The sequence below is a fragment of the Camponotus vicinus genome, unplaced genomic scaffold, assembly GCF_025532165.1.
Source record: "Camponotus vicinus isolate PSW18456_S1 unplaced genomic scaffold, iyCamVici1.0 SCAF_7, whole genome shotgun sequence".
NCBI lineage: Eukaryota > Metazoa > Arthropoda > Insecta > Hymenoptera > Formicidae > Camponotus > Camponotus vicinus.
The window spans coordinates 3,275,580-3,291,442 of record NW_028141979.1 but is presented as its reverse complement, the minus strand read 5'-3'; the positions used below and the strand labels follow the sequence as shown (position 1 = coordinate 3,291,442).

The window sequence follows — 15,863 nt, the reverse complement described above, 5'->3', positions numbered from 1 at the left end:
TAGTGCGTACATGAACATAATTAACGCGTGTGTAATTATTTTTGCGAATGAGTGTCACGTGAGTGCCATGAAGCAACAATTAACAATGAACATGAAAGGAAGGGAAGATTCGGAAAAACATCGAGCGACGAGGGAGTAACAGTAAGTCAAAGTTTATAACTAATTTAATTAATTATATGTTACTTGTATATGAAATTGTTCTTTTATGGCTTTATGTAACTTAATTATAATTTCTTTCCCTGATATTGCGAATATTATACGCAACGTGAGCACTTCGCAAATATGAAGTTAATATCTAAGAAAATGTACTAATTTTAGAAAAATGTTTGAAGTAAAAGTTACAAAGATATAAAAGAGACCCACGACTCTCATCAATAATATATTGCAATTTTCATTAATAATAAATATCTTGGCAGTTGGAGTAAAGCATCGAATTTAGTTTCGATGAGACGAGAAATAATGAGAACGGAAAATAATAGAAAGTAAAATATGAGAAGAAATAGAAAGATCTTATGATAATAATTCTGTTCATTATCGTCGTAATATCGAAGACATTCATCGAAGTGTCGCAATTATTTAAAAATTATTATACTGCGCAGATTCATTTTGATGTAACTTCGCAACAGAATAAAATTTAATAACGCTTAATACTACAATAAAATATAAATTAAAATAATAAAATATAAAATAAAATAAAATAAAGTTAATTTCAACGAACAAAGTATTGATATAAATTAAATTAAATTAATTTAAATATTTTATATTTATGTATATCAAACTTCTAAATCTTTCTTTTTAAACACAAAAAAATAATTTATATAAATTACTTTAAAATTTGAAAAAGTGGATGTATGAAAGTCACTCTTTATAAAATTTACAATGGATTTTTATTCATAAAGTGTCAAAACAATTTTATAACTATTGTATGTTATTAATATAACGGATATCTCTTCTTAGTTCGTGTTTTACATAATTTACGAGCTGTCTACCTATTTCTATGTCTACCAGCAGTAAATTTAAAAGTTCCCCTTTGCTTTTATGCGAAGACATATTTCGAAATTGACCGGAGCTAACTGTCTTAACCACGAAGAGCGTCATGAAATCCACCGATGCTCGCAGCAGCGTGAAATAAGAAAACGCACGCTCATATCTAATATCTCCGATACGATTAATCATGAGATAAATTCGTGAGATTGATCACCTCGCTATTTAATTGTGTTTCTCCGTTATTTAGCAAAAATATTTGCTGTATTTCAATTTTCGATACCTATCAAAATAATCAAAACAAAAAATAATAGCAACGCATTATCTTTAGATAATTATAAAAATTAAAAAAAAGATTATGCATTGCAAAATATTTCCTTGCATAGTTTATCACAAACATTATATAGTCAAATATGTAAAATAAATACCATTCTCTTGCCTGAAAAAAAAAGAAAAATAATCTCTTTCACTTTGTGTTGCGTACAAAAATACGTAAAACATCGAGTTTCCAAATTCTCGTCTCGTGTTTTATATTCCACATAAGAGCATCGTGACGTAGTTCTTTCAAAATTTCGATAACCGTTGTGAATTATACAACGACCTAATACTTGATCTGAATATTTCACCGGGAAACGCACTTAAGCGGTTGGGAAAGCATACTCACGTTTGGATCGGAAACGTTTCGCTCATTGATCTCATGTCGATTTTATAGAGAGATTTACAGGCGCCACTCGAATGCGCATTAAAATTCACGATGGCTTCACGTTCCAATCTATTACACAAGGCGATCGACTAAAGAAAGATTCAACCGAGAAACGCATAATTACTTAATTAAGTCATTGAAATTTCATACAGAAAAAATGTTTTATTCATTTTATCGAGATTATTTCGTCCATTAATAAAATAATCCTAATATGTAAATTAGTGTGTAAATACTAAAATTTACATAATAAAACTGAATCTCTCATTTTTACATATACATATATTATATAAAAATATTCATATTCTTTTTACTATATCATATAAAAATATTCAAAAAATTTCACGATATAAAAAAAAATTTATCAAAAAATTAAATAAATTATAACGTTATTATAATTTTTCGAAATAATATAAGAGCAAAATACATCAATCGCAACACAAAAATATACGTAAATGCACTCTTTTGAATATCAATAGAGAACGCGTTACACTAAAATGTGATTAGATTAAATACTTCGTAATAAGAGAAATTCGTGACTAGAAATTAAATGAATATTTGCACAAATCCATTAAGCGATAGAATTAATAAACCGCACGCAGAAAGTTTGCAGTAGTAAAAATATGAATATGGTCAGCCATGCAGGAACGTTTTTTTCTTTTTCAATTAATAAAGTTATATTCCCCGTTTTAAATACTGCTGAAAGTGAGTCTACATAATTAAAATGATTGTCAAATGCCATGCATAATATTGTAAAAGTATAAAATTTTTTAAACAAAAGAAAGAATCTAATTGCGTTTCTCTTCATATTCATATATATATAAATAATAAATAAATTTAAAAAATAAATAAAACGTATATTATTATTACATCGTACAATTAAATGTTTAATTTTACTATTTATTATATAAATAATGGGATTAAACAAATTAATCACTTTTAATCTCTTAAATTAAATTAAGTTCTTTTCCTATATCAAAATTTTTAAAGGTAATCCCTTATCATAGAAATCCTTGCATGAAATGCAAAAACTTATTTTGCAATTAGCGTCGATTCTGATAAAACACCCCAAGTACACGTAATCCAAGAAGCGACTTTAATACGCGTGCAACAGGTGTACGTATCTATTGAATAGCAATGTGCAACGCGAAATCGAGTAGCTGCCAGTGTATGTCATCACGTTCATCTGCAAGGTGTCGCCTATAAATTTATCATAAACATTTCATGTATTACGTGAGATAATCAACCATTGCGCGGTATATAACGTGTTCTGTTAACCGCACATATCGATAGAGATGCAGAAATCTCCGCGAGCGCATCAATGATGAATCTCATGGTTTATTTATCTTACGCTGCAAATAGTTCCAGCATTCACAATATAGCTAAGGTAATCAAAAGATCTATCTCGTATTTGACCGATAGTGGATTTCAATTACTATGCTTACTTACGGACAATTAATTATATTCATTGTATAATTAAAACACGGAATAATAATTATTTCAAATTTCCTCTAAAAATTCTAAATGCTTAAAATATATTTCTCAATTAATTTCAGGAAAAACATAAATCAATAAAATTTTAATTAAACCTTACGAAAACCTTTGTTAAAAATCGAAAAACACAATCTCTTATTCGACATTTTTAATGTTAGAAAAAATTGACTTGAAATTAATTTAATCACCATTTAATCTGCTAAAATATATAATAAAATATATAATAGAATAAGAATTTTTTATTACAAGACTGAGATGCATCATTATATTTTTTGTTTCATTATAATTTCGTAACATTATTTTTACAAACAAATTTTGTAACATTATTTTTACAAACAAATTTTGTATGAAATAAAAGTAAGAAAAATAAAGTCTTGATAGAAAACTCTCTCTTCAAGCTATCCTGACAATAATCGCAATTGTCATAAAATCAATTTATCCATCAATCACAACCAGATTATTTAATTAATTGAAAAATGGGAATTTTGCGCGAGCGTACTCGTTTTTAATTGGATTATGGTATTATGAGTTTCGGCTTTAAACGTAACGAATCGCACGAATGTCGATAGTCGTTAAAGAATAAATTTAAAGTGTCAAATTTGATGTAAATAAATTTTTTCAAATATAATTTTTCCAGATTACAGCTATATATTCCACGCTGTACGGTATTATGGCCGTATGTAGTGTAGCGTATATAACGTAGCGTGGATGCTACTCGAAAGCAATCGAATCGGTTAACCGTAGAATCAATTCAAGTGAGTTAAAACGACACGTGTCACGGAAACCTATACGAAATTGCCAATACACAATCCTTAATCAAGATCAGACGACATCGAAAACTCGTTTTATGAATAGCGATCTGTTCTATATATTATAGCTGTTCTTGTCAAACCTTGTTTTCTGTTATAAAATATAAATGAAATAAATTTTTATTTTAATATATTCATAAAAGAGGTTTGAATTTAATTCCAATATCAAATTTACATCTCAATATTTAAACATTAAATGTATATTATTTTCAATAAAATATCTGATTAATTATTTAATTAATGAATAATATGTCTAATAATTAATTTAAATAATATATAAATTAATTACATAAAATAATTAAACATATAAAATAATATATAAATTAACTAATATATTAATTAATTAATGTATATTACTGCAAAAATAAATATCGATCATAATAAGTATAAAAAGCGCAATAAAAAATAAATCTTTTTGATGAATTTACTTTGTTAAATTTTATCAACTATTTTTTTGTATTTTTTTAAATTGTATTATATGTATTATTTGCATGAAATATGTATATGTGTGTATGTATGTGATCGAAATGCATTTATATTTTGTCCAATAATGTGAAATATTGCAGACTAATTAAAATTTCACGGAAATGAAGATAACTTATTATCGTCGTAACCTATATTAGCACAATGGGAGATTTAGTAGAATTATCAAATACTAATTGACGCATTAAATTCGTATCATTAATATGGATAACATTACTAACGTCAATATTAATATCTGAGATGTTACCAAAGCATCAAGGGATATTAAATGAACGCCAAAATGATATAATCTCATACCACATTCCATTTGACATGCATGCTATCGATTTTCCAAGGCACTTGATTTTCATGCCTCGTTCGAGCGCACAGGTGTGATATGGCAGATCAAAATGCTAATGCTATTAAAGTTTGATGGTAAATTTCCTGATCGCTAATATGGCGTATCTAAGGATAAATTAATTCTTTTTCTCGCGCTTCAAAAGAAAGAAAACAATTAATTTGAATGATATTGAAAGAAAAGTATTTTCTTTTTTCGTAAACATAAAATTATACAATGTTTAAAAAATGTTCTCTTGTGTGCATTTTATACACAGAAAAAAAATAAGTGTCAAATCAAAACTTATATACTTAAACTAACGCGTTCATTGTTTCGTATATACGCAACAATTTATAATCTTCTTAGAAGAATGTAATAATTTTAAATTTCAACAATTTTATAATCTTATTTTAATATTGTAATTGTCACCTCAAGAATATATAATTATTTAATTCTACTTTAAGAAAATTATAATCTTTGATTTAAAAATGTTATTTTCTATCTAACATTGTTTCTTTTCCATTCAAGAAAATTAAATCTTAAATCATAAGAATATATTTTTCTTGATTGAACTATATAAAATGGCTTCATTCAAGTAAGCAATTATTCAAGCAATTATATTTTTCTTTAATTAACGCAATAAAATCTCATTTCAAGATTTCCATGTTAAAACTACATATATTTTCAAAACAAGAATGTCCTTTTTTTCTGTGTATATAAGATATATTTATATAAATAAAATTCTTCATGGAATACTTAAAAATGTTTCGAAATTAAATTTTTGATTATAAAATTAATAAAATTTTATGAAACGTATAAGAGTAAAAACTTTGTTTAATTTTAAATAAGATATATGTTGACGTTTTAATTACGACTTTATTGTCAAGATAATTAATGTCAATAAAAATTAGAATGTTCGTTGTTAGGTAAAGAAAATTTGAAGCTCTAAGCTTCTCGTAGGATCTTTAGCCAACAGGGAATGAATGATTTCCGGAGCAGCACATATATCATAGCAAAGATATCGAGGTTAAGTGTGAGCAATCATTCAATAAAATTAAATGTTAAGAATGGTGTTCCATTTTGGTAGAGAGATGCTCAACTCGATATAAAATATCATAGCAAATTCGAGTACAACAGATGTTGAGCATAAACAATAGCAATTCACGAGTAGACTGTTCAAACGATCGCACTATACATGTGTATAATCCAATTAAACAAACAATAAAAAAACAGCTGCTACTATTTATTGTTCGTTTACACGCATTCCTACAACACATTTAGATTTTCTGTTAGAATCTTGAAAACATATCCGAAGTAATGAATTCTTCTTAAAAATCTTGAGAGAGAGCTAATGTTCTCTTAACAAGTTTAATTATTTTAAAAATCTTGAAAAAAATCGCGAAAATCTTGTTCGAAACTTTTAAGAAACACTAATATCCTGAAGCTTCCTAAACTTCAGAAACTTTTAAGATTTTTAAATTTATTCAAACTTGATTAAAAGGATTTATTATAATTTTCAACTTTTTAATCAGCCTTATAGCCTCGGATTCAAAGCGATTCGCAAAATTGTCTTTCTATTTTAAAAATAATTCAAGGTGTATTTAATATATTACTATTATTATAAATTATTTATTAATATAAATGGAGTCTTGTTATAGACGTGTATTAACTGCAGTTCTGCTTAACATTTATCATTCTCATAATTGAATCTTTAGAAAATTTCGTCGGAACATAAAGATTGAAGATGCAAGGAGGATCAAAAGGAAAACAACAAAGACGGTCAAAAGGCGAAACTAAACCGAAATTAATGATTTTACGGTGGAACGTCGATCTTCGTTATATCGCGCCACCGTTTGCGTCACGACCATATCTCTATTAATAAGAACTTACGTAAACCATATTGAAAAGTTAAAGCTTTTCCTTATATAACTGCGCACGCGAATGTGAAAATGTGAATGTGGATATCGAATATGTCATCGGCACGATTCCATTATCATCACTCCCATCGTTATCTTTCAGAGCAAATTTTCATCAGATTTTTATCTCCATTATTCGAAGGCTCAACTATGGGAGTCAAAAAACAGAGGGAGGGTACTATAATAAAATTCAGCTACCGCACGAGAGAATTTATGTCATACTCGCGGGCTTTTATACCGTACGAATAAAATTGGCATACACTCATGCTTCGTATATTTCGAGGCATTTTTGCCATATTTTTCTGTCACCAAAAGGGAAATCTCACTATAAAAGATGCATCTTTCTTCCCTCTTTCATTCTCCGAAAACGTAAACGTGTAGAAAAAATTTTTTAACTTTATCAAAGCGGATTATCTTCTAAAATCGTGTATTTTTCATCTTTTAAAGTGTTCGAAGAAAAATACTAATTTCATGCAAAGCTTCGGAAAAAATGCACAAATTTATGTTTTCACATACTTTAATCATAAAATATATATGTACCAATCTAAAGACATAATAAAAATATAAATTCGAAAAGTATCTAAAAATCAAGAGTATCGTTCTAAGATTAAATGAGAAATTTTTTTATGTCGAAATCAACAAACCGAACAAAACAGATGACATCTTCTGCCTCTCAAATAATCAAGGAACTTACAAAATAATGGATTTACGATCAACAAAACGAATAATTGCCACGTAGTTATCACTGATCATTGACTTTTAAATTGATCATTAACTATTAAATTAAATCGTCAACACTTCTAATATATTATAGCGTTATAACACCATATATTCGTTAAATATAGTTCTCTATCTAATTTTATTGCTGCTAATAAAATTGAAAAACTTTGGAAAATGTCCAATTTAAACCGAGTGTCCATTCGGTTCCCTGTTACGTTCGTTGTCACATTTCTGTTTTACGCCGAAACTTATATTTAAGCCTAATTGCACTCACTGGTTAGCGGCAACTTTCGTTAACTCAATTTGTTCGTATCGCAGATGGGAATTAAAAAGAGACAGCGCTATCGCTAATCTAAAGTTAATTAACCAGAATTGTCGAAAGCGCCGCTCGATCTTTTAAGCGTTAAATTATTTTCGCGAACGAAGCAACAGGAGTTTCTGCAAGAGACTATCGAAAATGATTCTTTCTGATTTTATTTCTCGCCGATAATGAGCACAATCATTTTATGCATAAAACAACCGCGGTGTGTTAATCTGTACGCGAATGATGAACAACCAACAATCAAATTATAGAGCCCGATAAATTTATCTTCCAACACGAAAACTTTCTTTTTAAGAAACGTCTCAAGACACAATTTACGAGAGTTCTTCTTCTATTGAATTAATTACTCATGGGAAGTCATTAATTACTGCTACTAATAAAAGTTCGTGGATTGATTGAAAATATTTAGCATAATCACAGAATAAGAATTCATAGAAATTCACCTTGAATGAGAAAATTAACATTAAACTTTTGATGATTATAAATAAAATAAAAAATGTATAATTAAAAAATGTATTAATTATTGCAATAATTTCTATTTGAGTTGGAATCTTGTTGTCAAGTTTTCTTTGCTAAACATTTTTTTTTAAATCTTGCTTCTCTATCAAAAAGAATCTTCATTTATATATATGAAATTAAAAAATTAATTATAAATAATTTCTTTTATTCTTCTATTATAATAAAAAATTCACACCAATATAATATATATTTAAAAAAATAGAATTAAACAAAATCTGCTATTCTCTCTCTATAATGAAAATTTAATATATAAAACCTTTCCATTTTTTTGATAAATGTAAAGGTGAAAATGAATTTCTCTTTTTTCGCGCGTTTTTACTCGGAGCATGGATAAATTAGATTATCGAAGACGATTTCGCGAGAACGAAATTGCGGCCGTTCAAGTTTGTTGAATTCCATTGAACTTACTTAGTAGATGAAATCAAAAAGCTCAGCATGATACGGATCAAAGACGAGAGGCGTATGAAGCGTAAATGGGAAAATACCGGGGAAAAATAAACAAATAGTAGCGTGGTGCCGCTCGAGTGCCACTTCTCAAGTAGCCATGTAATTTTAGAAACTCTCTCGACGCAACTCGATTTTATTTTCATTCAGGGCAAAACGATGGCCTCGCGTTTAAATTCGCGAAATAGCAGCGAAAAAGCATTTACGCGAAAAAAAAAAACGAAACGAAAGACAACTAGAGTCGCGAAATATAAAACAAGACAAATAAATTGGATTTAAAATGGAAATAAATTGGATCATTTTAATTATCTAACGACTTTTAAAAATTACGTATTTGATGGTTGAAGTAATTATTTTTCTGTAACCAATCAACACAATCAGAATTATGAAATATCAAATACAAATTAATATTTGATTCTTCTCTTTGTTTGTTTTATTAAAATACTGGTTATTTACTTAATCAATTATTTATTTAATTATTAATTATGGATAATTATGCAATAAATTTCATATCAATACAGAAAATTAATAAGAATACAAAAATCACTTCTATATATGACGCATATATGGACAATACATCGTGTATCAATATACCTGCGTTTGTTATTTTATTGTAGCTACATAAGCGAACAATAAAGTTTGGTACACGTCATCATGTTTTTGTCATCGTGTTTTTGTGGTATTAACACATTAGGAACTGTGAGACCGAATGTTGTTAGTGTAGGAAGATGATAAACCGTTAGCAAATGTCAGTTCTGTTTGATTAATTTTAAAACTTTAGGAACACAAAGCTCACTGTACTTAATCTCATTGTGTTATATTCTCATCATGGCACTTGTTCGTTATCACAGGTCTATATATATAAAATATATATATAATATATATATAAAATATATATATAATATATATATAAAATATATATTATATATAATATATATATAAAAAATATTATAGGATATCAATATTACTTCAATATTAAAATAGAGTAGTATGAAATAATACTTTTTTATATATAATGCTTTTAATACAAAAATGTTATTCGTAATAATTTATTGCGTATCTTTTTTACGAGAAAAAAGGTAAATTAAAAGAGAAAAATTTTAACGTGTTTCAATATTATAATATTTTAATATAAAATATATTTTAAAAATTATTATCATTTTTACGATTTATATACGTGTTTACATAAGAAAAAACTCATAAAGATAGATTAGTTGTAAAATAAAAAAAAGTATTAAGATAAATTTTTCAGTGTCAACCAAACATGCGTTCAATATAAAATATATATTAGAATAATCAGTCATATTGAATCAGTTGCAATTATATGAGCAAGTATGCAACACAAAAAATCAGCATACATAAATAGCGAACGTGACGCAAACAGGAAGTCATTATTAGAAGCAATTAATAATAGTACAATAGAAGCTGTACTTGTCACGTAAAAAAACCTGTATTACTATTATTCTTACCTTCACGGGTATGCAGACAATAATTAATAAAAGATCAGCCGAGGCCAGACCTCCCAGGAAAACGTTGGTTGGCGTCGCCGGCAATGGTCTGAGTCGTGGACAAAGGGTGGAAGTGATGATAATGACATTTCCTGAAAGAAATTACGAATCCTTGATCGTAAGAATTACATTTCTTGAAACGTTCCGGAAAATCTTTGCAATATTACGAAGGGCGTTCTGGGAAAAAAATGACAAAGATCTTAAGTTCTTAATAAACCTTTCTTTCCCAATGGAAAAGATCGAGTAATATTGCGGTTTCATTCAACAACACAGTTGCTAGCATATTTAATATTGGGCATTATTTTGTAATTATCTTGCAAGCTCAATTATAATGTAGTATTTGCAAAAATTAATTTCCCTTAAGAATAACCGATTTTAAATGAACATTTCGCTAGAATCAATTTCGCATTATGACTTATATATCTCATATTGCCTCATGTCTCGTGTCTCCTATCACCTTACAGAAAAAAATATACATATTAATATTATGTATTATCATTATTATTATTATTATTATTATTATATTATTATTATTCTATATTTTTATTGTTATTATTATTATATACTTTTTATGCGAATTTTTTATATAAAAAGGAAAATGTCATAACTATGATTAATATCGCAACTTAATATCGGAAAAACTTTAGACTTGTCAGTGTTGAAAAATCTCTCTCTCTCTCTCTCTCTCTCTCTCTCTCTTTCTCCGAATAATAACTGCAATATTGTAGAAAATTAAAATTTGTTTGCCAATGAATTACATTCCGTGAATTCTGCACGTACCAACAATCCCACTTACCATTGAACAATAATTGTTACGCGTATGAAATAATTATCGTGATTCGAGAAACGAGAAATGCAGGAAATGCGTTCGATCTGAATGTACGTAATTCGAGATATTTTGGAAGAATCATTTGGAAATGATTCATATACGTAATTTGCACCATAATTACGGCGTCACGTAATTAAGAACGTATTAGAAACGTATTAGAAACTGTTTACACAGCAAAGTTTGCACGGCGACCGTGTGAATTTCTGCGCAAGAAACGAGATTTTGTCGTCCGTAAATATTCCACTCGCACTGCATCACATCTAACATCCACCTCTTTAAAATGCAGCACTAGTCCCATCTCTTTCTTCGAGTCATTTACCATCTAAATTAGGGATTTTGTAGAATATTTTATCGGTAATACGTGGTTTCTTTTCATAATCGCACAACATAGATGATGAAACGAAAAATAATCTTTCGTATAATATATATAATGAAACAAAAAATAATCTTTCGTATAATATATATGATGAAACGAAAAATAAACCTTGAGAACAACTTGCGCTATTCGCGAAACTCTCGTCGTAATTATGGTGCAATTTAACTTGAAATATAGTACATCGCAATTTATGTAGCATGTAAGTTATGAATCATGAGCAAAATAGTACAAACTTTTATTTCTCTGAAAACATGTGTGTATTATGCCTTATACTTTAACAGTATTTTTTCTAAAAGATTTACTATGTAATTAGAATCTTTGCGATATAAAAACATTTTATTAGCAACGTATTAATTCTTTCATAACAAAATAAAAAATAAATAAAAGTAAAATCGATTAATTTCATTAATCGGTTTGTTTTTCGCACAAAAAACCTATTCATAAAAAACTAACCACTTTAAACTGATTAAATCATCTATTTAATTATTCGAAGAAATTATGCGAAAACTATGTCAAAAAAACACATAGTAATATCTTATTTTAAAATAAATAAAAAATAACGAATTCGCAGGAGTCGATATTTAATCGCAATATTTACAGCGCAATTTGCTTTATGATTACTCATAAAATTAATATTTAATTTAATTCTAGAAGAGTGATTATATAAAAATATGCAGAATATATATATATATATATATATATATATATATATATATATGTATATATATGTCATTTTGAAATATATATAATCATAAATTAGTGCCAATAATTTCGAATTCTTTCATACTTCATTTCAATTTTTCCGTGAAATTTTAATTAAAATTACTTCTAAGTGATATATAACAATATCATTTTACGTATCATCTATAAATTAGCGCGCAACGGAAATTACATATTTAATATCTTCTAGAATTAATCGTATAACCAACTATAGACCTAAGTTAAGTATCTGGAAAGTAATAAGTTATAAATTATTATTATTTCTGTGTAATATAATTCATGATAGTATAGTTTACTGTGTAGAGAAGCATTTCCCGGATTATATTATCAAACCATATTATTACGTAGCATATTACATTTTATATCAAATATTTAATAACGAAGTATTTAATTATTTTAATTCAATATTCAATATTATAGTAATACAATATTAATATTTACCAGACAGTTTGAAACATAACTATACAGCTTGCGATTGATTACGCGCCGATTAATACAAGCAAAATAAATTTTATTACAAAAGTAAGACAAAGTAAAGTAAATTTATATAATTAATATAAACTTAAAAGTAACTTATATAGTTGATTTGTTAAAAAATAAAATAATTAAAAAAGAAAAACAAAATATATGCATAATAATGCATGTACATACAGTAGAAAAATTTGTGCAATACCTTTCTAAAAGAACTTCAAAATTCGGCGATTTATTATATTTTATAATAGAAAAATGTATGTTTATATTCTACATATTTGTCAATTTATTTAAAATATCTTTAATCTTATATCTTTAATGTATGTATATATATATTCTACATATTTGTCAATTTATTTAAAATATCATTAATCTATTTAATTACAGCACCATTTAAACTGCTATTATGTCAATTTATCTTTTCATTTTTAAAACCTATTAGGTTTATTAATTATATACACTCGAAAATATCTTATGTTAATTATTATTTTACTCTCACATATAAGCAGTAAATCAGATAAATGGATGTAATTAGAAGTACTAAATAATAATAGTAATTAAAAGTACTAAACTATGACATATAAGCTAAAAGTAAGATCTGTTAAACTCACCGACTAATCCGAGGATGAAAGTCAAACTATAGACCACTAGCACAGGTGCCAATTCTCCCCATTCGAAGTGGCTGAAGGAATCGTTGATGTCATAATCGGGATAATCTGTCGCATTGGTGTCGTTAGTTATAACGTCGTCCATTATTTCCTTGGTAGTCGACATTATCGAATGATTATTGAGCATGATCGAAAATTTAGACTGTCAATATTTGCTCGTTATCGTAGCACCATTTCGCATCTTACTAAGATTGTCACATTTTCACAAAGATGGAAAATAAAATAGAATAACATGGAAGCATAATCAGAGAGGACGGTAAACTAAATAGAATCAACTTTTAACGTTTAAATTTGTGTTCGTCATCACGTTTTACACATCACGATGGAACTTTTAATTTTTAATCTTAAAGCCGGAAATTTTTAAATGTAGAACACGTCGGAACTGTAAGACTGTCCAACCGAGAATAAGATATGAGGCAACTCTACGACTTACACGACGAAGCTTTTTGTTTTTGTTCAGGTACACAAATTGTTCCGCTTGAGTCCCCTTGCTCTCATCTTAGTGCGATTTGTCGTCTGGAAAAATAAAAGAGAAAATGTCAACTCGCAATAAACATGATTTTTTTTATCTCGATTCTACTAAGCATGCTTATATAAATGTGCTTTTATCAGCAAGCATTTCGCTTCTTAACGGTAAAAATCTTATTGCTTGAGATATTCTTCAAAAAAGCTGTGAATTCTTCAACAAAAATACATATAAAAAAATCATTTAATAATATCATTAAAAAATTAATTAAAAATTATTTAAAAACATGTAAAAAGTTAAATTTTTTTATTTATATGTTTTTGTCTAGAAATGAGAAATTCTATGGAAATAAATTAGTAACCGTTTGCAGTTGTCAATTATGTATAACAAAATGCTTTATTTACAAGTGTGCTGAAAGAACTTTAAGATACATATATATTTTGAGTAGCGCAATCAATAAAGATCAGCGACAATTGTTCCTGGGAGAAGAAATTACTCGCTTCGCCCACGGGCGTGATCCATGATAAACCGTCTCTTTAATGAAACTTCAGCTTTAGCTCGACATGCCCGGGAGCGCTTAAAGGCTAAGATCCTAAAGGCTTTGTTTTACACGTTAAATGTGTCGCTTTTCACACACAGACGGATTAATCATTTTGAATCGATCAATAATCTACTTTTGATTTGTCACAATGTTGCGAGATACAGCTAATAAACGTACTGCGATTGCGTGAAAAATTTTCAGAAATGATCAGATGAAAACACATATTTGCAATATGTGAACACGATATATCTTGAGTGTTCATTTCTTAATAGGTAGGCGCAGTTAAAACAGAATAAATATCATTGTTTGTTATATTTAAGATTTATAAAAATAGAATTAGATATAAAAAAAATAAAATTGAAATCGATGATTGCAAAGATTCAAATACAATAAATACCATATATCTTAAAAAACTCCATTGAGATACTTAACTCAATTTTTTTGTTCCAAGTGTAGGGGTGAGAACGCAATAATTCAAAAAATTTTAATCTTATACTTCTTGTTTCTAATAATTTACAACACGAGAAAAACTTTTTAATCAAAGATTAAATTGAGAAATTCAAGTAAGCTCTCATTAAAATAAATTTTAAGCGTTTTAATTAATCTTCTCTCTCTCTCTCTCTCTCTCTCTCTCTCTCTATATATATATATATATATATATATATATATATATATATATATATATATATATATATATATATATATATAGATGTATATATATATAAATTTTATACATAAAACGCTTACAATTTTTTTTATTTGAAACACTTTTTATTTAAAAAATATTAAACAAAATCGCGAGTAAAATGTAAATAAATATCCGATTATCTCTGTATTATAGATGAAGCTTTAAAATGTATTTTTATTAGCATAAATATGTTTAAAAAAGCATAAAATCAGAGATTGCCTGCGGAATAAAACCGATTACTGAAATGTTCTGAAATGACTTCTTAATAAATATTCCACTTAACTTATTGTTAGTGCAAACGCGCAGTGTTCGCACCTTTCAATGAAATAATTCGTGTACTTTAAATAAACAACTTCGTATATAGCACAACATAGTTTCGTATGTAATACACGCATTTCATAATTTATATGGTTTTCCTAACACGTCTCTAATTCATTGCGGTTAACATCGTGCAACATCATGCAAGCTCCGCTTACAAAACAGCTTACTCGCGAACGCTATCAAACTGAAAATCATTATGTATTACGATCACTGTAGAATATTAGTAACAAACAGCACCTACTGCAATAATAAAATTAAACAACATTAATACTATTTATTATTAATTCTTGTGTAAAAGCATGCGTAAAATTTCACATATTGCAAAATAACATTTTAAAAATAAATAACAAAATTTTTATTTTATTTATGGCTATAATAACAAAATTTTTATTTTTATTTATGGTTATTGAATTTATATTTAATTAAATGCATGATATGTTTTGTAATCTTTAGCACTTTAAAACATTATATATCTTTTATAGATTACAACTATATAATATATTTTTTTGTAAGTCCATTTTTATGTGTTATATATAATTTTTATAGTCATATATATAATTTTAAAAAG

At 27.2% G+C, this 15,863-nt stretch overlaps 1 protein-coding gene across 3 annotated transcripts in view; it reads right to left on the bottom strand.

Moving 5' to 3' along the window:
* Positions 1-15,863, bottom strand: part of LOC145975165 (QRFP-like peptide receptor) — a 70,124-nt gene that overhangs the window by 43,488 nt on the left and 10,773 nt on the right. For all 3 annotated transcript variants that reach the window (XR_014439902.1, XM_083105437.1, XM_083105439.1), the window contains exons 2-3: positions 13,223-13,795; positions 10,177-10,307 (exon numbers count right to left, since the gene is read on the bottom strand). Coding sequence is in view for 2 of the 3 variants with exons in the window: in XM_083105437.1 (XP_082961563.1) it covers positions 10,177-10,307; positions 13,223-13,406 (315 nt within the window). In the remaining variant the exon portion in view is untranslated. The remainder of the gene's footprint in view (positions 1-10,176; positions 10,308-13,222; positions 13,796-15,863) is intronic.